The 20,687-nt window shown below is 39.2% G+C and overlaps 1 protein-coding gene across 2 annotated transcripts in view; it reads right to left on the reverse strand.

The window, feature by feature from the left end:
• LOC101743856 (extracellular serine/threonine protein CG31145) overlaps nt 1-20,687 on the reverse strand; it is a 122,092-nt gene that overhangs the window by 3,945 nt on the left and 97,460 nt on the right. For both annotated transcript variants that reach the window (XM_038016694.2, XM_004932460.5), the window contains 7 exons: nt 17,174-17,298; nt 11,292-11,370; nt 6,829-6,921; nt 6,045-6,288; nt 5,526-5,606; nt 602-714; nt 239-379 (listed from right to left, as the gene is read on the reverse strand). In XM_038016694.2, coding sequence (XP_037872622.1) covers nt 239-379; nt 602-714; nt 5,526-5,606; nt 6,045-6,288; nt 6,829-6,921; nt 11,292-11,370; nt 17,174-17,298 — 876 coding nt within the window. The remainder of the gene's footprint in view (nt 1-238; nt 380-601; nt 715-5,525; nt 5,607-6,044; nt 6,289-6,828; nt 6,922-11,291; nt 11,371-17,173; nt 17,299-20,687) is intronic.

Genomic DNA, 20,687 nt, shown 5'->3' on the forward strand with positions numbered 1-20,687 from the left:
GTGGTTACTGGAGCCCATGGACATCTACAACGTAAATGCGCCACCCACCTTGAGATATAAGTTCTAAGATCTCGGTATAGTTACAACGGCTGCCCCACTCTTCAAAACGAAACGCATTACTGCTTCACGGCAGAAATAGGCAGGTACCGACCCGCGTGGACTCACAAGAGGTCCTACCACCAGTAAAGGTCCTACCACCAGTAATTTGAGTACGTTGATTCAAATATAGAATACGAACTTTAATAAGGTGGCGAGCGTGGTGTGCCTGACGACGCAGCATTGCAGTAGAGGTGCTAGAATACTGAGTTCATCGTGGAACGCCTTCCCAAACGCCCTGCCTTGATCTAAGTGCAGCGTAAACGTCTCGTTCCCGAACATTCTGTACGCCATAAATATTTATATTAAAAAAAAAACCGCTATAAGATGAATTTGAAAAATTTGCTCAAATGTAACGAAATGCAAAACTGATAAACAATATGAACATGCCGTATTTAAATTTTAAATTCCCTCTGATCAAATAAACGAACTTTAAAAGAATATTATATTCAATGATTCTCAGTAATTAATTGTATTGTATTGTATTTCATGAATGAAATCTTACTTGAATGTTTCGTAGTGATGTCGGTCCATATTCCCAGTAAGGAAATCAAATATAGACATGTCCATAAGATCGAGTAGTCGGCGTCCAGAGTCGTAGGGCGGAGTAGTCCGTACCTAAACAACCACATCACTAAATTAGGTTTCGCATTATATATTATATTTCATGCCATCAGTCTGGATACTAAAGAAAATCAACGGCCATTTACTTAGACTAGTGGTGCCCCAGTAGTCGAAATTTGATTATAGTTAATTGATATTATAAGCTTGAACATTATTATGGTTCTGTGGCACCTTTATATGATGCGTAAGCCGGAACGCACGAGAGGGGGGAAAAGAATATAGTCTGTGTCACGGGACCTTTTTACCGCCGAAAATTTAAAACGTAAAAATTAATTTATAATGTGTTTAATAACTAATATCATATATAGGGGTTGATTGCTTCCCGCTTCCGTAGGTTTAACCCGCGATTCCCTACAAGTGACCCCTGGGTGGTGCAAAACGGGAGCCGAACACATAATCGGTGGTAGGACTTGTCCGACTGGCTGGCGACCACCCTCCAACTAGAGTCCGCCGCCAAATAGCCTAGCTGTGTTCCGGCGTGTGGGTTGGAGAGCCAGTTTTATTCCTTCCCTTTCCTCTTCCTTGTTCGGGGTGAATCTTGATGATGCCTGGAACATGCGGAGCAGACGTGCGTGCGAGCTCGCGGGACGTGATTGTTTGACGGGGGTATAGGGAGACCCAGTGAAACGGTGTTCGCCGCCGCCCGCCGGTCAGTTGGGGACCTGAACCCGGGTGTCTCTACTAAACTCCGCCCCGGGAAGCTGTCCCGCCAACCGGTGTAAAATCCTGCCGTGCGGTCGTCGTGCCGGAGTCGGAGACCGGAGTGGATCCCGGCGATCGCACGCAGGGTGGACTGGGGGCCCTTCCATGCCCTGCGTCAGTCTCTCACGCAACCCGTGGTCGAGCACGTACTGTGTTCCGCGCTTTATTCAGGTATCGTCATGATTTCGCTTCGAACTTCCTACCCCACCCATTCCCACTCTCCAAACAAAAAAAAATCAAACATGACAGTACAAAAAAGGAAAAGGGTTTTGTCGGCGATGCCCCATTCCACATTTAATGTGGATTTCAGCAATGTAAGGGGCCTACACAGCAACCTCGACGCCGTACACCACCATCTTGAGACGGCGCAGCCTGCCCTCCTTTTTCTGACGGAGACGCAGATATCTGCTCCGGATGATACTTCGTACCTTGAATACCCCGGCTACGTATTGGAGCACAACTTCCTGCGTAAAGCCGGGGTGTGTGTATTCGTCCGGGCTGATGTCTGTTGTCGCCGTCTACGAGGCCTCGAACAACGGGACCTGTCCCTCTTGTGGCTGCGCGTAGACCATGGGGGTTGTACCCGAGTCTACGCGTGCCTGTACAGGTCCCAGAGCAGTGATGCAGGTTCAGCTCTGATAGAGCATGTGCAAGAGGGGACTAGCCGCGTGCTTGAGCAGTACCCATCTGCGGAGGTGGTGGTTCTTGGAGATTTTAACGCTCACCACCAAGAGTGGTTGGGGTCCAGAACCACTGACCTACCGGGTCGGGCTGCTTACGATTTCGCCCTGGCCTACGGCCTCTCCCAGCTGGTGACACAGCCCACCCGTGTCCCAGATATTGAGGGGCACGAGCCTTCTCTGTTGGACCTTCTGCTGACCACCGATCCAGCCGGATACAGTGTAGTGGTCGACGCTCCGCTTGGATCGTCTGATCACTGCCTTATCCGTGCTGCCACACCACTCTCTCGTCCTAGTCGTCGAACGACGACCAGGTATCGAAGAGTTTGGCAGTATTTGTCAGCAGATTGGGATGGATTGCGTGAATTTTACGCATCCTACCCATGGGGGCGGTTCTGCTTTTCCTCTGCTGATCCTGACGTCTGTGCGGACCGTCTTAAAGACGTGGTGCTCCAGGGGATGGAATTGTTTATTCCCTCCTCTGAAGTGCCCGTTGGGGGTCGCAGCAGACCCTGGTATAACAATGCCAGCAGGGATGCTGCACACCTCAAGCGGTCCGCATACGTGGCATGGGATAATGCCAGGAGACGTCAGGACCCTAACATCTCAGAGGAAAGGCGGAAATATAACGCCGCTTCCAGGTCCTACAAGAAGGCTATTGCCAAGGCGAAGTCGGAGCACGTTGCTAGAGTTGGCGAGCGACTAAAGAGCTATCCCTCTGGGAGCCGTGCTTTTTGGTCGCTCGCCAAAGCCGCAGAAGGAAACTTTTGCAGGTCTAGTCTCCCACCACTGCGAAAGTCCGATGACAGTCTGGCCCATAGTGCGAAAGAGAAGGCTGACCTTCTGGTCAAACTCTTCGCCTCGAACTCGACCGTGGACGACGGGGGTGCCACACCACCGAACATCCCCCGGTGTGATAGTTCCCTGCCGGAGATCTGCTTTACACAGTGTGCAGTCAGGCGGGAACTCCGACTCCTGGACGTCCATAAGTCGAGTGGGCCAGACGGCATCCCCGCAGTGGTTCTGAAAACGTGCGCCCCTGAGCTGACGCCTGCGCTAACGCGTCTGTATCGCCTCTCTTATTGCGCTAACAGGGTTCCGTCTTCATGGAAGACCGCCCACGTCCACCCTATCCCCAAGAAGGGTGACCGGTCGGACCCATCGAGCTATAGGCCTATCGCGATAACTTCCTTGCTTTCCAAGGTGATGGAGCGAATAATAAATATACAACTCCTGAAGTATCTTGAAGATCGCCAGCTGATCAGTGACCGACAGTACGGTTTCCGTCACGGTCGCTCAGCTGGCGATCTTCTCGTATACCTTACTCACAGGTGGGCTGAAGCCTTGGAGAGCAAGGGCGAGGCTCTTGCTGTGAGCCTTGATATCGCGAAGGCCTTCGACAGGGTCTGGCATAGGGCACTTCTGTCGAAGCTACCATCTTACGGAATCCCCGAGGGTCTCTGCAAGTGGATCGCTAGCTTTTTGGATGGGCGGAGCATCATGGTCGTTGTAGACGGTGACTGCTCTGATACCATGACCATTAACGCTGGCGTTCCACAAGGTTCGGTGCTCTCCCCCACGCTTTTCATCCTGTATATCAATGACATGCTGTCTATTGATGGCATGCATTGCTATGCGGATGACAGCACGGGGGATGCGCGATATATCGGCCATCAGAGTCTCTCTCGGAGCGCGGTGCAAGAGAGACGATCTAAACTTGTGTCTGAAGTGGAGAACTCTCTGAGGCGAGTCTCCGAATGGGGTGAATTGAACTTGGTTCAATTCAACCCGATAAAGACACAAGTTTGCGCGTTCACTGCGAAGAAGGACCCCTTTGTCATGGCGCCGCAATTCCAAGGAGTATCCCTGCAACCTTCCGAGAGTATTGGGATACTTGGGGTCGAGATTTCGAGCGATGTCCAGTTTCGGAGTCATCTGGAAGGCAAAGCCAAGTTGGCGTCCAAAATGCTGGGAGTCCTCAACAGAGCGAAGCGGTACTTCACGCCTGGACAAAGGCTTTTGCTTTATAAAGCACAAGTCCGGCCTCGCGTGGAGTACTGCTCCCATCTCTGGGCCGGGGCTCCCAAATACCAGCTTCTTCCATTTGACTCCATACAGAGGAGGGCCGTTCGGATTGTCGATAATCCCATTCTCACGGATCGTTTGGAGCCTCTGGGTCTGCGGAGGGACTTCGGTTCCCTCTGCATTTTGTACCGTATGTTCCATGGGGAGTGCTCTGAGGAATTGTTCGAGATGATACCGGCATCTCGTTTTTACCATCGCACCGCCCGCCACCGGAGTAGAGTTCATCCATACTACCTGGAGCCACTGCGGTCATCCACAGTGCGTTTCCAGAGGTCTTTTTTGCCACGTACCATCCGGCTATGGAATGAGCTCCCCTCCACGGTGTTTCCCGAGCGCTATGACATGTCCTTCTTCAAACGAGGCTTGTGGAGAGTATTAAACGGTAGGCAGCGGCTTGGCTCTGCCCCTGGCATTGCTGAAGTCCATGGGCGACGGTAACCACTCACCATCAGGTGGGCCGTATGCTCGTCTGCCTACAAGGGCAATAAAAAAAAAAAAAAAAAAAAAAAAATAATATAATATAATATCTTAGAATTATTTATACTGCTACAACAATAAAATTTCTATTGTTTCAACTGTGGTGTTAATTACATAAAACACGACATTACGGCGAAATAAAGAAGGGACTCTATAATGAACTCCCTCAGTTCTATTGTCAAAGATATTATACTTATACGAGTATTATACTTCTATAATCACAGATTTCGCCAAGACTACACTATAGACAAATAATATTAAAGACAAACAATATCAATTTATTCTCAATTTGACCACAGACTTTTTTTAAACAATAACAGAGGTTTGACAATAAACAAAGAGTATATACCTAATGATGTGGTATTGTGTTGTGTCAAATACACGGTAGTGTGTTTAATGTATTTTTTTTAAATGTAATGTACTTTTATGTGCATAATTTTAAAAAAAAATCTCTATATTCTCTATAAATGTGGGAAATTTCATATTCCACCGTCCGCGCAATTTTCGTAAAAAAGTGTACAACATTTTTGCTTCACGTATTAATATATTATAGATAACGATTTCAAAGACCAGCGCCTTTGCGTCTTAATGTATAACTCTAAAATAACGTGTAAAATGAGATACAATATGAAAATTGCTTCGGTGCAATTTCGAACTTTATTTACTATTAATAGTTTAACTATTCAACAAGTGCACAGACTTTCCCCTTTTTTTGTTCAATACCGAATTGAAGCACTGCTCTTGCCAGGGTTAGTGTTAGCAAATTCTCTCAAGTTGAGCCCGCGAGCTCACCCACCCGTCCGGACGTAGCTGAAATAGTCTCTTAGGCTACCAGCGAATAGGTGGAGAAAAATAACTTACCGTATCACAGTAATCGGACTGCAGCTCCCATTGCGCTTTCCTGCGCTTATGATATGAACGCCTCCATGGATGACGCCAAACCTGTATTTTTTAATTCATTTCAATATCATACATTGGTATTTTCATTATATTTAATATCATAGTCAATAGATTTATTGTTTGTCTACGCATTTGTGATTACCGATCTGCATAGTGGGAGAGTACTATTGGGTTGGACGTGGTTTTCAATAGTACTCGGAAACATTCCATATTTTGTTTGCAGGTCGAGTAAACAATTCTTCAATTACTACAATACATCAAGAAATAGAATGTTGGTCGTAGAACGCAGATTTCCAATGCTAATTGAAGAAACTCTTGCGGTTTTTTTAAGCTTATGACTATTAAAGATGTTACAATGATAGACTAGAATAATTAATGGAAGCGCAACTTATACGGCATTATAAGTACGAAAGAGCAGGGTCGGAAAGCCGTATTTTCGATTATAATACTATAAACGAACACGTAACAATGAAAACTCACCTTCCTCTCAGCAACATCAGAAGACGGCAAAAAAGCGGCGAAGCTTCCCTCCAACATGTCAGGGTTGCCGCATATTGCGTGTCCCGTGTCGCAGTAGTACGAGCACTTGCCGTGGAAGCAGAAGTTGTTCGCAGGGGACACGAAAAATGTCTTGAGTATGTCCCCTTCGGTGACGTCATAGATCTCGGTGGTCATGTTGAGTACGCGGCCCACGACCGGCATTGCCCGCCGGAAGCCGAGTATCCTAGAGAGTACTTTAGTTCGTTAACTGTTACCAAATTGTAATGTGGTAATTTCAATGATTATGATTACTTGGATTCTAAGAATAACAACATCCGAAAGGGCTCTAAGGAAATACTAATAATTATTGACATGACAAGTTTTATTTATAGTTGATTGTTGCAGTTTTTGTGGAAGCTTGACTCACATTTTATTATCTGATGACCTTTTTGTGATTGTATGTCCACGAACTCTTTGTCTATTAAGTGATTTTCAACTTATCTTTTAACTTTAACTGACTACCATTACTAATCAGTGTGTTGGGCAGTGGCTTTGTTGAGCCTATTGCACTTCTGATCTCCATTAGCAACTATTACCTTCCCCTCAACCTCAAGTGTGACATGTGCTGGTCTGGCCTGGTCTGGTTTTTAAATAACAAAACGTGCATCTATTATTTAATATTTAATACCACAGCCACTACATCTTTAAATTACAAATGTGAAACAAATTCTGCTCGACGACATTATTAATTTAAATTAAATTCAAATTCAGTTCATATTCTCACCTGTCGAGATGAAAAGCTGCTATTTCAGCATTGTGCCGTTCGTAATCCGAGAAATAGAAGTGGTTCGGCAACGTCTGGACATCACGGGCGAATCTATTATTAAACAAGAACAGGTAAATAAAACGGTGACATTGTGTAATTAACATTACCACTGTGAGATGAGATCGTAAAAAATCGTGAGATTCGTAAAATCAGATTTAAGTTTGTTCAAAACTAGCTGACCCGGCAGACTTTGTAGTACCTCAATCGATAAATAAAAGAACTAAACGTTTGTATAAAATAAACTTAAAATAAACAAAAGGAATCCGTCCGACGGGAGACACATCAAAGGAAAAATAAAATTGTTATTTTTATTTAATTCCGAGAATTTTCATATTTATGTACCTTTTAAACCTTCTCTGGACTTCCAAAATTACCCAAATCGGTCCAGCCGTTCTCGAGTTTTAGCGAGACTAAAGAACAGCAATTCATTTTTATATATATAGATTACAATTGAGAATAATTGAGGCAGTCAGCGCAAAAGTGGCCTAAGCTTATCATAGTTAGTATGGAGATAATGAGGTTGGAATTTACTGTTACACTGCTTCGTAGGAAAAACATTTACAAAGACATCTGTTATCTACGGGCGAAACTAGGGATAGGCCCGTTTTGCATCAAAATTTATTATGTTTTAAATAAATTGCAATATATAAGCACGAATATGAAAAATTGTGGGCTAGGCCACTTTTGGCGCTGACGGCCTCAATTGTGATTAGGGCTTCAAAAAATTTACTATTATTTAATGCGTATTCTCTTCTAAAAATACTAACAGTAGTTATAACCGCATTATTCTTGATGAATGTGCACATCTTTAAATTCATTTATTGGACGTCTTCAACTAACACAGCCGTTCTTCATCCTTTACGGTAGGTACCGTTTTTGAAACGATAAAAGTAGCGGTAGGTAGGATCAACATCGTAACGCTAAAATATTTTGTTCGAGAGATAATTGAATGAAACGCGCCTACGGAAAATAATCCTACTGAAATGACAAGCACTTCGGCTTACTTCAAGTAAATGAATGGTTTTTTTTTTGTTTGCGTTTTCTTTGGATTACTTGAAACCATTTCGAGGTCGGGAACGGTTCCAAAGCACAGCCGAAAAAACAATAAATTTTGAACCGTCGAAAATTGAATTTGTTAAAACTTCCTCTATTTAGCATAGGTATAGTTAATTATTTTCATAGGTTGTCGCGAGCCTCAGAAGCCCACGTCAATGATTTAGTCATATGATCTTCATTATTTTTTACATTATATTAATTTTTTTTTGCGGAACTAATTTTAAACGTAGTTAGTTAAAAAAATACATTGTAGACGATAATTATGGACGCGGTACCAAACTATGAATTTTGCTAAATCAGACCTTTGTCATCCGCAACCATGATGGTATTTGAGGTGGGTGGGGGTGGTGAGCCTAAGGGGCTATTTCAGCTACGCCGGGACGGGTAGGTGAGCTCGCAGGCTCAAACTGAGTGAATTTGCTAGCACCGGCCCTATCAAGAGCAGTGCTTCGCAGAGTCTACCACCGGATCGGAATCGCAACCCACTGAGAAGATCCTGCTACAAATTCAGTCGGCTGTGTCTATGGGTTAGTTCGCTCGTCTAACTTTTCGTGTCAAAACACACATAGTTGCGATTCTCCACAAACTGCCGCAGTTGCATTTTTTTACTTACAGTCAATAGACTACTGCTTGATGTGGATAATCACAAAATCCATTGAGAGATTTTAAAAGAATATCGAGGGTCGAAAGGCGACATTTATCTTCGTAATTAAAGGTCCGATTTATTTGGTATTAGAGTCAACAGCTTGATGTTTTTAATTTAAATTAAGTTCAAATAGTTGAAGAAGTTTTTGTAGGCAATTTTTTCTAAATATTAATCTTTAAATGGCTCTCCTGTAAAGTTTCAAAAATGTCGCTTAAGCCGAATGACCTCTCACACCTCCATATGTAACTGTGTGAGAGGAGAATAACTTTTAATCATTTATTTTATTTATTTATTTAATATATTTTGTACATACAGCTGTTAGAAAAAACACGACAATAAGGATACAGAGATACGTACAAGGGCACTACTTATTTCATGTTGAAATCTCTTCCAGTAGGCCCGCAAAAGGAAAGAAGAATTAGGAACACAAACCTAGTGCATACAGTAAACATTACATATAATAATATATACATATTACAAGATACAAAACAATATATATACAAACAAATACACCCACACCCACACACACACGCACACACACACACACACACACACACACACACACACACACACACACACACACACACACACACACACACACACCACACACACATATATATATGTATCATCTGATTTTGCGCAATTTTTTTTTCAAAGTTCTTCAGATATTAAGTACCTTTCGTGATATAGATAATATCTTTTATGAAGCGTTTCAATGAACGATGCATTGATAAGACACGATTCCCACTTGCTTCTGTGCGCTGTTATACCCTAGATTAAATCTTTAATTATTATTAATAACAGATATCAAATCAGATCTATTATTTTAATCCCAAATCTTTCAACTTTATCGAATTACGATTAGATAATATTTTCATAATGTGTAATAACAACGTTTTCGATTTATAAATCAATTTGTATTTTTTAATAATAGTGAATTTTTTTTCAAAGACTAAACATGGAATACATCCAAAAACAAAGAATGCAGGAATTTATAAATTAAACATTATTCCGGCCAGTATCTGACAGCTACTTATTCATGGCGTAAATTGAAATCGAGTTATAAATCCATTAAAGAGAAATATCAAATATCGAGTCCCGGGAGATAAGGTACCGGTTGTCCCTTCGAATTTATCATTTTGAAAAACGTTAAACGACTTAATTGAATTATTGTCTCAAACGAACCAATACTTGTTCATTTATTTGAGTGATCGAAAGTTTAATGGAGATCCAGCAAAAGACCGATTGGGGTGACTTTAAAATGTGAATTTAGCTAGATAGAGGCAATCCCAGTAAAATAGTGCATCGACTATCTACCGATTTATTGTCCACGGTAGAAGGAACTGAGACAGTTTAAAAGGTTACAAAGCTAGACGATTTGAATTGTTGTTCATTAAACCAACTGAACATACAAAGATATTTATAGATTGGTCACATTAAAGAATTGCGATTGAAAATACGAAATTTCTTTGCGGAAGATTTACAGAAGGTGGCCCAATAACGTTAACTTGCATGTAGTGATAAAACTAGACTTGTAGAAGGATGACTATCGACTTTCGTGCAATTTATGTTCCCCTAGTGGATCGGGTGAGATGCACGAGGCCCCTTGGTGTGTCGTCGGGATAACCTCTAGGGTACATAATTTCACAGGGATTGCTATACAGTCTAGCGAATTAAATTATCTTTCGCGACTGTTACTATTATTCCACATTGCAAGAAATGTAAAATTACGTTACGTATTTAATTTCCTGTCATAACTATGTATGTATGTGATGATTAATTCATCTACAAATAACATATAAATTACAGCAAACAATCTGATCTTCCTTTTTATTATTACCTACATACAATACGTCATATTTATTCAAAGACATCATGACACCTAGTTTCCAGTGTATGTTTATTGCTTCCTTTATTTCACACGAATACAATACGCTTAAAATAAAAACGGAGTGCTAAGACGTCTGACACTCGATACAGGTCCTATGGGAGGTTTTCTTTCCAGGTATTCCCACGAGTGAATTTTTGGAGCTTCTGTCTTCTTTGTCGCTATGTAAATTTCACCCGAAGGTCTAACACCACGTTGTAAAGGTATTATTGGGGTTTTGATTGTTTTCTTGTTCCTTTTGAGAATTATTGTATTTGCTATATCGCTTGAAAAGTATAGTATTTTAAAGTAATGAATAATAGTATAATAATTTCTTATAAAGCTAGAAAATTTTACAAGGAAATTTTCCATATGGAATTTTGTAGGGGCGAATACAGTACAATCAACTTTAACAATGGTACGACAGAACTTAGCGAAGTACTCGAGCAGTAGTTGTTGAAGCCGCTAAGCCGATCGTGTGAAAGAACGTTCTGGAAGTTTCCTGAATAGACGCACAACACGCCAACAAGGTGACAGACTTGTTTCCACAACTCCTTTAAGAACATACGACCACTACAAAGTACACTTCAACTAACTTCTGTACGATAAAAACACTCAAGTAACACGTAATGATTTGAAAACACGATAAAACGATAAGACTGTTCGGAGAAAATGCGAAAGGCTGACTAATAGGATAATAAGGTCATTCAGAAGCAGTCGGTAGAACATTAGCAATGTAATGTCCGTTGATAATTTCAATATATGTATTGTGAAAAATTAAAGATTCCAGTGCGATTGTTATTAAAACTAATTTTAACTATTGTATTTAAATGTAATAAACATTTTACTCACCTCATTGGTTTAAAGAGTGCTTGAACTCCGTTTGGATAGTCTATTATGAGTTTGAGCTGCGTTCCGCCTTCCTTTTGTTCTGTTGAATATGAAAAATCATTATCATTAGCTTAAGCATTGTCGGTTAAGTAACATTGTTGACATTAGAACAACGTTAGTTCTGATTAGCTATTTTACAATTTGGATACAATAAAGTTAGATTAACAATGAAATCCATTTAAGCGTTTTAAATATTTAAGACCAATCCGAAGTAAAGGGCGAGATTGTTGTGGCACGAATGTCCGCCCCGGTCTGCTTACCTCGCAACTGATTGCAGACCCGACTTCATTTAATATACATACATTTACCTGTTTGAACGTTTGTACATGTAAAATAGGTACCATAATTATTTAAATTGGTCTCATTCGATTTTTAGATTCACGTAAAGAAGTGTCACGTGAAAATTTGGCTATAGACAAGAACGTCGTGGAAATATTTTATTTTTATTTTGTATTGCTTAGATGGGTGGACTAGCTGGCCCACCTGGTGTTAAGTGGTTACTGGAGCCCATGGACATCTACAACGTAAATGCACCACCCACCTTGAGATATAAGTTCTGAGATCTCAGTATAGTTACAACGGCGGCCCTACCCTTCAAACCGAAACGCATTACTGCTTCACTGCAGAAATAGGCAGGGTGGTGGTTTCTACCCGTGCGGACTAACAAGAGGTCCTACCACCAATAAAAAATATACAATATACAAATTTAACAGTTAAAATAAAGTGGTGAAATATCATTTTGCTGTTCTAAATAAAAGTCTACTTCGATTATATAATATTGCGTATAATGAAGCGATAATAATTGTTTCGACAATCAATTTAAAATGAATAGGTAACGAATGTCCGTTCGAATTTAGTGGGCGTCGAAAGGTCGTCTACTAGTAATTGGTTTCCTAAGTCCGATCACCACCATACTGAATATTTTATAACTCTACATATTTAAATAAAGACCAAGTAGTTTTGTGTGCCGACTGGAAATACTGAAATCGATTTCGGGATTTATAGTTTAGAATTTTACGTTACATTTCACTTTTATTATTGCGTTTACTTTATTTTACGACATCAAGAAAATAGAAAACGGCCGTTCTTCTTCAATGTACCGGCTTATTTTTCGTCTTTCTTTGTATTTAAATTTTTTTATATTCGGTACATACTCTTTTCACTACATTTCAAATTAAAATGTTCTTATTTATATGTAACTAGCCGTTCTCACCCGCTTCGCTGGGCATTTAAAATTAACATTATTATTTATTCTCATTATTATAGGGAGTTATATAGGTAATATAAATATTAGCCTATCCATTAAGTACATTTTTTTCTACATGGATACCAAGTTTCAAGTCAATCGGATGCATGTTTCAGTAGTTATAACGGAACATCCGTAAAACCACTGAAGATTTATATATTAATTTTATACATAAAATTCTCATGTCACAATGTTAGTTACCATACTCCTCTGAAACGGTTTGACCGATTTTTATGAAATTTTATATTCATGTTCAGTAAGTAGGTCTGAGAATCGGCTACTATCTATTTTTCATACCCCTAAGTGATAAGGGTTGTCCACCCCTAACATTTATTTTTATTTTTGGACTTTTTTTGTTATAATGAAGCATTACCTAGGTCTGTGGTTGAATGAGGTTTTGTTCTTTTTATACTCCTTAATCATTCACAGCGCTACATGCCTCTTTCATTCATTTACCACATCCTTACACACTTACAATAAGTTACTTTTTTTTCTACACTAGAAATTCCCTAGAAATCTTATATACTTATGGCAAAACAATGTTTGCCGGATCAGCTAGTATAGATATAGATTTGATATAGTGATCCACCAAATATTCCTTCAAAAACAATTAGTTGATTTACGTATCTGCTCTGATAAAAAAACAATGTATCGTATTGAATTTCACAACGTTTAGCTTCGTTTAAATAGAGTCATTAATCAATTCAAATTCTGTTAAACGAGTCAACTTGCTTAATAGATGTTAATCTCGTTAAATCGCGAGCAATTATAGCAGCATTCAGAAAATAAGTGCTTAATTTGTTAAATAATTTTGAAATGACTGCAAATTTAAAAATAATACTGTAGTACAGTCTCGATAGTGGTAAAACATTTTTACGAAAAAAGCCGATCACCGTCCTCGTCGAACCCGTCGCTTGCGACAAAGGGCTCGACGAGCGAATAAGCCCACAGACACAGCCCACTGAGTTTCTCGCCGGATCTTCTCAGTGGGTCGCATTTCCGTTCCGGTGGTAGATTCTGGGAAGCACTGCTCTTGCTAGGGCCAGTGTTACCAACACACCGGTTTGAGCCCTGTGAGCTCACTTACATGTTAGGGCGAAGCTAAAATAGCCTCTCAAAGCTATCAGAATAGGTAGGATTAAAAAAAAAAAAAGGAAAAAGTTAATTAGAATTGAAACTACCGTTTTTTTCTTAATACAAATAAAACCATCGATAATTCAATTGGCAATCGGATCGCCAGGAAGGCAATCAACAACATTAAAGACCTAACGAATGCATCTACATGGACATCGTCAGTGCAACGACAACCACTCTGGCAAGAGTGTCCGACTAATTCCGAAGAGTTTATATATTCGTAGCAAGCTCAATAAAAATAAATTCATTTCAATAAGCATATTTCAACTTTCACGCTCTGTAAGTAGCATCTGTTTTTGGCAAGCACGAGTCCTGCTTATTTCCAGTTTAAAGGATCAACTAAATTCAGTCGGACATAGAAATTATAATACAAAGTGGACTGTGACGGAGCGGAATCTACAACCTTATTACCAATTTAATAAGGACCGTGCCGTAAATCGCACATCTATCTTCGATTATTGTAAAAGAAAAACAAACACCAAGGGTGCCGTGAATTTCGCCTACTCTTTACGCTGATATTTTTTATACCATTTTTTTATGATTGAAAGTTTACTGGTGGCCCGAAGGCCTTTTCAGTTTCACCAGGACAGGTGGGCGAGCAAAGGCTAAGCCAGGAGGGGTGGGATTTGCTAACAACTACCCGAGCGCCTCCGAAGGAGACCTAACAACTCAAGAGCAACTGCTTCGCGAGTGAATCTACCTACTACCGGATCGGAATCGCGACCCGCTGAGAAGATCCGGTGAGAAACTCAGCGGGCTGATGCATGGATTAGGTTGCACGACGTCTTTGTCGAGTTCGACGAGTACGGTTACCGGAGTTCCTAAGCCTGCTCCTAATGTTAGAGCTGAAGGCGTCTAATGCAAAGGTTATTGGATCTGATGGATCCGTAAGGACGTGTTTTTTATACCAATTTATTATCTATCATTACTGTATTTATAATACTGTATTTTACTGCATTTTATTACACGATGTTATTCCTTCACCGTGGGAGTCAATCGTGAACATTTCATATGTACGTATTTCATGAGAAAAATTGGTGCCCGCCTGCGGGATTCGAACACCGTAGCATCGCTAGATGCGAATGAGAACATTTGACGCTATTGGCCATGTGTTTAGGGTCATTGTCATACTGAAAGATCCAGGTTACAGGGAAATGATCGTCCGAGTAGGGAATCATTGTGCTCTAAGATATTTTTGTATTGCCATTGATCCATTGTACCTTCAATGTTCCGAACGGGTCAAACTCCAGATCCGGAAAAACACCCTCAAATTTTAATGTTACCGCCACCGTGCTTGACTATACTATTTGTGTATTTATAATTAAAATGGATTGTTTACAGGACGTCTGACACAGCGCTTTCCATCGGAATTTACCATATTTATTTTCATTTCATCTCAAAATAACACTTTTTTCCATTCTCGTACCGTCCAATTAATATATTTTTTAGCGAATAATAATCGCTTCTCTTCGTGTCGCTTGGTAAGAAGCGGTACCTTTCGAGAGGTTCTTCCAAACAATTTAGTTTCCACTAATCTTAGGCGTATCAGTCTTGTCGAGATGTTTCTCGGCTCATCAGGCGAAAAAACTTTATTTTTAATCTAGTTGGAACCTTTAATTGGGTATTTTCTTTAGCAACACGAACGATTAGCGTATATTCTCTGAGAAAGGATTTTTTTGGTCGAGCCTTTCTAAGAACATTTTGAACAGTTCCATGTGTTTCATAATGATCAATTGCATTAAAAACGTTCTTAACAGAACAATTTAAGTACTCAGCTATTCTTCTGTACCGCCCACTTATGATCTATATGTAAATTAACAATTATTTACCTAGTTGACGCGTCACAACTTTTATTTTTGCCAATATTGAACAAAATAAAATTCAGATTTAATTTTGAATTGCCTCAAAAATAATAGAAAAAGCCAAGAAATAAATGTTATTATCCAATTTCAAAAAAAGAACGAGCTATCGATGCTTTTTTTAAATGTTTCTAATTAGGCGTGCAAGCGGCCAGTAACAGAAAATAAACTACTACATGTGTAAGACTCATTTTGTAATTAAAATTAAGATATGTTTTATATTTTATGCATTTAATGAGTTTTTTTTTTATTGCTTAGATGGGTGGACGAGCTCACAGCCCACCTGGTGTTAAGTGGTTACTGGAGCCCATAGACATCCACAATGTAAATGCGCCACCCACCTTGAGATGTTAGTTCTAAGGTCTCAGTATAGTTACAACGGCTGCCCCACCCTTCAAACCGAAACGCTTTACTGCTTCACGGCAGAAATAGGCAGGGCGGTGGTACCCACCCGCGCGGACTCACAAGAGGTCCTACAACCAGTAATTACGCAAATTATAATTTTACGGGTTTCATTTTTATTACACGATGTTATTCCTTCACCGTGGAAGTCAATCGTGAACATTTGTTGAGTACATATTTCATTAGAAAAATTGGTACCCGCCTGAGATTCGAACACCGGTGCGTCGCTTCAACACGAATGCACCGGACGTCTTATCCTTTAGGCCACGACAACTTCTAATATATTATGTTCACTGATTTCTCGAGAATGCTTGAACCGATCCTGATAATTCTTTTTTTTGTTCGAAAGGGTAGTCTTCCCGAATGGTCCTGTAATCATTAGGATCAGGATCTGATCTTGGGAAGAAATCAAGAAAAATCTACAATTTTCAGTCTATCTTGAAGTGATTTGGGTGTTTCTTGTAATCACGCGGATTTTCTTTGTGATAACAGTGTCACTTGTATTGATAATGATAATGATAGTGAAGATTAATAATTGAAGTCGTTTTTTTTGTTTTTAATCCTTATTTTGCTGCGATGCTATTTTAAAACTGCGATATCTTCAAAGATACTTATTGAAATCAAAGGGCAAATTCTTTTAAATTAAGTACTTGTAATTAATAACGTATTTACTTGAATAAGGATTCATATCATCTTTATATAAACACCTTCACAAAAAATGTTTTATTTTAGAACAAATTCGGTTAGCATGAAAGGTTGTATATAGCCAACCTTAAATATACACCATAGACCATAGACCATAGACCATAGACCATAGACCATAGACATAGACTGTCGTAGCTTTTTTGAGAACTTTTAAAGGGGAACAATTTCGTCATACATTATTTTAGCGAAACTTTAACCGTTTCCGCAGCGCAAGCAGCGGAAGCTCTCAAAAGGAAAAAAAAAAAACGATTTTGAAGAATAATTTATTAGTCCTCCGCTCGTATTGGTCTTAGCGTGATGCTATATAGCCCATAGCCTTCCTCAATAAATGAACTATTTAACACTGAAAGAATTTTTGAAATCGGACCAATAAATAGTTCCTGCGATTAGCGCATTTAACCAAACAAACAAAAAACTCTTCAGCTTTTTTATAATATCAGTAATTTATAAAAGTATGCATAAAATATGGATTAAATAAATAATTTGGTACAACGTACCTGCGTGTAACACGGGCAGCGTGGCCATATCTTTTAAAATAGCTTCGACCAAAATCTCTCCATCCTCGTATAGTTCATGCTGAGCGATCTTCAGCTGAAACTTCTCGAGATTAGATGCGTTGACACTGTAACAAAGAACCTTCATGCATTTTTGTATTGGTGTTGCCAGCCATGGCAGCCAGCATGGTAAAGTACCAACATCCAGAACCGAAGCAATCAAGGATTCTGGTCCGGTCAATTTTTTTTCCCCTACTTAATCGTTGGTAGCCTAAGGGGCTATTCCAACTTCACGCGGATCGGTAGGTGAGTCCACGGGCTTAACCTGAGAGAATTGCTAACACTAGTCCTAGCTAGAGCAGTGCTCTCTGAATCTACTACCTGATCGGAATTCTAACCCAAGCCGGCGAGAAACTAAGTGGGTTGTGTCTATGGGCTAGTTCACACCCTAAAATTAAAATCTCGACCTTATCTGTCAAAGTGACCGTATTCTTGTTGCTTTGTATTGCCTTGTCTCTAGTAATCATGCTTGTCAACTATAATTGAGATTTAAAGTTAATAAAGGAATCTCTAATAAAATATGGAACTTCTAATAAAATATTTAAAATTATATGTAGTTGGTGAGATGCACAATCTTTTTGTTTAATAAAAAAAAAACTTAAATACTTGTTAAGGAATTAATATTTCGACCTTATCTGTCAAAGTGACCGTATTCTTGTTGCTTTGTATTGCCTTGTCTCTAGTAATCATGCTTGTCAACTATAATTGAGATTTAAAGTTAATAAAGGAATCTCTAATAAAATATGGAACTTCTAATAAAATATTTAAAATTATATGTAGTTGGTGAGATGCGCAATTTTTTTGTTTAATTAAAAAAATGTACTTAAGTACTTGTTAAGGATATAATATTTCGACCTTATCTGTCAAAGTGACCGTATTCTTGTTGCTTTATATAGCCTTGTCTCTAGTAATCATGCTTGTCAACTATAATTGAGATTTAAAGTTAATAAAGGAATCTCTAATAAAATATGGAACTTCTAATAAAATATTTAATATTATATGTAGTTGGTGAGATGCGCAATCTTTTTGTTTAATTAAAAAAATGTACTTAAGTACTTGTTAAGGATATAATATTTCGACCTTATCTGTCAAAGTGACCGTATTCTTGTTGCTTTATATAGCCTTGTCTCTAGTAATCATGCTTGTCAACTATAATTGAGATTTAAAGTTAATAAAGGAATCTCTAATAAAATATGGAACTTCTAATAAAATATTTAATATTATATGTAGTTGGTGAGATGCGCAATCTTTTTGTTTAATTAAAAAAAAAGCTCTTAAATACTTGTTGAGGAATTAATATTTTTAATGGCTTTGTGAAGGAAACGAAGTGATTATAAGCTGCCAACGGAGCTCGTTTCTATTTACAGAATTATAATCGCAAATTAGTTTATCCGACGCGATTATTTTTAGTTCAAAAAGAATCAACTAGAATATCTCTCATGACAATAGTCTCTGTGAACCTGTTTTTTTTACGCGGTTTCTGTCTAGCCTAGAATATTAGTAGCAGCTTTGAATTCTGATACCGATATCTCAGTTGCATATAATTTCATAATCACAAACTGAGCTTATGCTACTGAAATTAGATTCAAATGTGATATTTTCGTTCTAATGTTACTGAAGAATGGTGACGTCGTCGCGCCATTAAATTTCAGTTAAACAGATATAATTTGTTGAATTAAACAAGCAAAGCTTATCTAGCTCTTTTCTAGAGTTATTAAAAGGCTGTCGGGTTAACGCGAAGACGAGATGATCGCCGCAAAAAAAAACTTAAAAGATTTTTCTTTTCCGTTTGTAGTAATCGATCGAATCTGTTACACGGGCAAAAATTATAAAATTAATTTGTTTAAATCTTGGTATCTTTGTTTGGTAGTTTCTATTAGGTAAAAAAATAATAAAATTATTGTATTACCATCTGAATCAGCACTGTACACGCGTACATCGCGTTAATACGAGTCAATCGGGAGTTTTGACGTTAACGAAAATTCCGTTGAAAGATACCGTTTATATAAACACAGATCGATTTATTAGAATATAGATAAATAATAATGTTAAATAGCAAAGGCTTCTCAATTTTTTTTTAACTTTGCACACACTCCTAAGCCCAGTCGTTAGCGTCAAGATTTACATGAAAGATTTTCCGATGGTGGCTTGTTGGTTTTGGCTGCGTGGAACACATAAGTGGACGTGATTTGGATACCGCCGGTAGGTGCGAGACTCCAGGCGACACCGCGCAGGCCGGCACTGAATACTAAAGAGCGTACGTGTAACATTCCCGATTTGTGGCATGCTCCGATAACCTGCATTCGAAAATCAAACCGCAACTCACGTTAAAATTTATAGACTCCTTTTGCCACGAATCTCACGGTATCAAGATAATGAAATCAGTCACAAACGAACGCTACAACAGCTTCGGACAAAAACGTGTTTACGATCTTAAACAATAAATATCCATCTTGCACAAATTACACCGTTCAAAAGGGATTGTGGAAAATTTTCCATGTTGTTAAAACCCTTCTTATACACGATGATACACGAAACAGCCAGGCGGTCCTGTTGTATCGGGAGCACCGCTTAAGGAAGCCATCACGCATTCATTCCATTTAGTTTTATTGTCGAAGACCCGTGCCTATCTCGCCGGAGCCCGTAACTGGATTTTAAATAAGATTCCATGTAGGCCTTGTGAAATTTGCCTCTCTGCGAGATAAAGAAAGGTTGCATATTTCGTATTATAGAATCATCCTGTCTCGTATGATATGATCCTTTTTTTATGGTTTTGTATCAGAAATGTCGTTGATAGCGTACAGAGAGAGGGGCACGCGCGTAAAATGTGTTATTCTTTCGTAGCTTTCAACGCGTTCCTGAGAGATTCCGTCTAATATTTGGTTTAGAGAAATTACGACGAGGACCGGAGGCCGTCGACGACCTGCTTGTTTGATTTTGATGCATACTTTAGTGTTTTACGGTGTTCGTTGTGCATGAAAATAATTTTCTTTAACGTTTGTGCGCTAAAGTTATGTTTCGGATATTTCATAGGGCATGAGAAATGAATTGGGCTACGTGAAACTTCGGATAGTCATTTAACAGTATTATTGCTGATATGAAGCGTAATTGCAGTGCAGAAACAGCTAATAATTTAATTTGGCAAGTCGAGTGGCTACATAAATCGTACTTTTGGATGTCAGCTGTCGCCAACTTAGAGAGTTCTCCTAGTAATGTCCTTCCTCCCCGAGCCGTTTTTCGTGGAACATTTTAATTAATATTTCTTAACTGGGCTGCTGTTCACTTTTGTTTTTGCTTAACATCGCACCTCGTATAAATTGCCTTCTTTGAAGTTGATTAAATTAATATTTCCGTGTCAAGCTTCACGTTTTCATTTTATTAACCGTATTACACATTTATCCTTACAGAAATTAAGCAAAATTTTCGTAAGTTTCATTTCGATGTGAATAATTTCTTT

Source organism: Bombyx mori, chromosome 17 (genome assembly GCF_030269925.1).
Source record: "Bombyx mori chromosome 17, ASM3026992v2".
Taxonomy (NCBI): domain Eukaryota; kingdom Metazoa; phylum Arthropoda; class Insecta; order Lepidoptera; family Bombycidae; genus Bombyx; species Bombyx mori.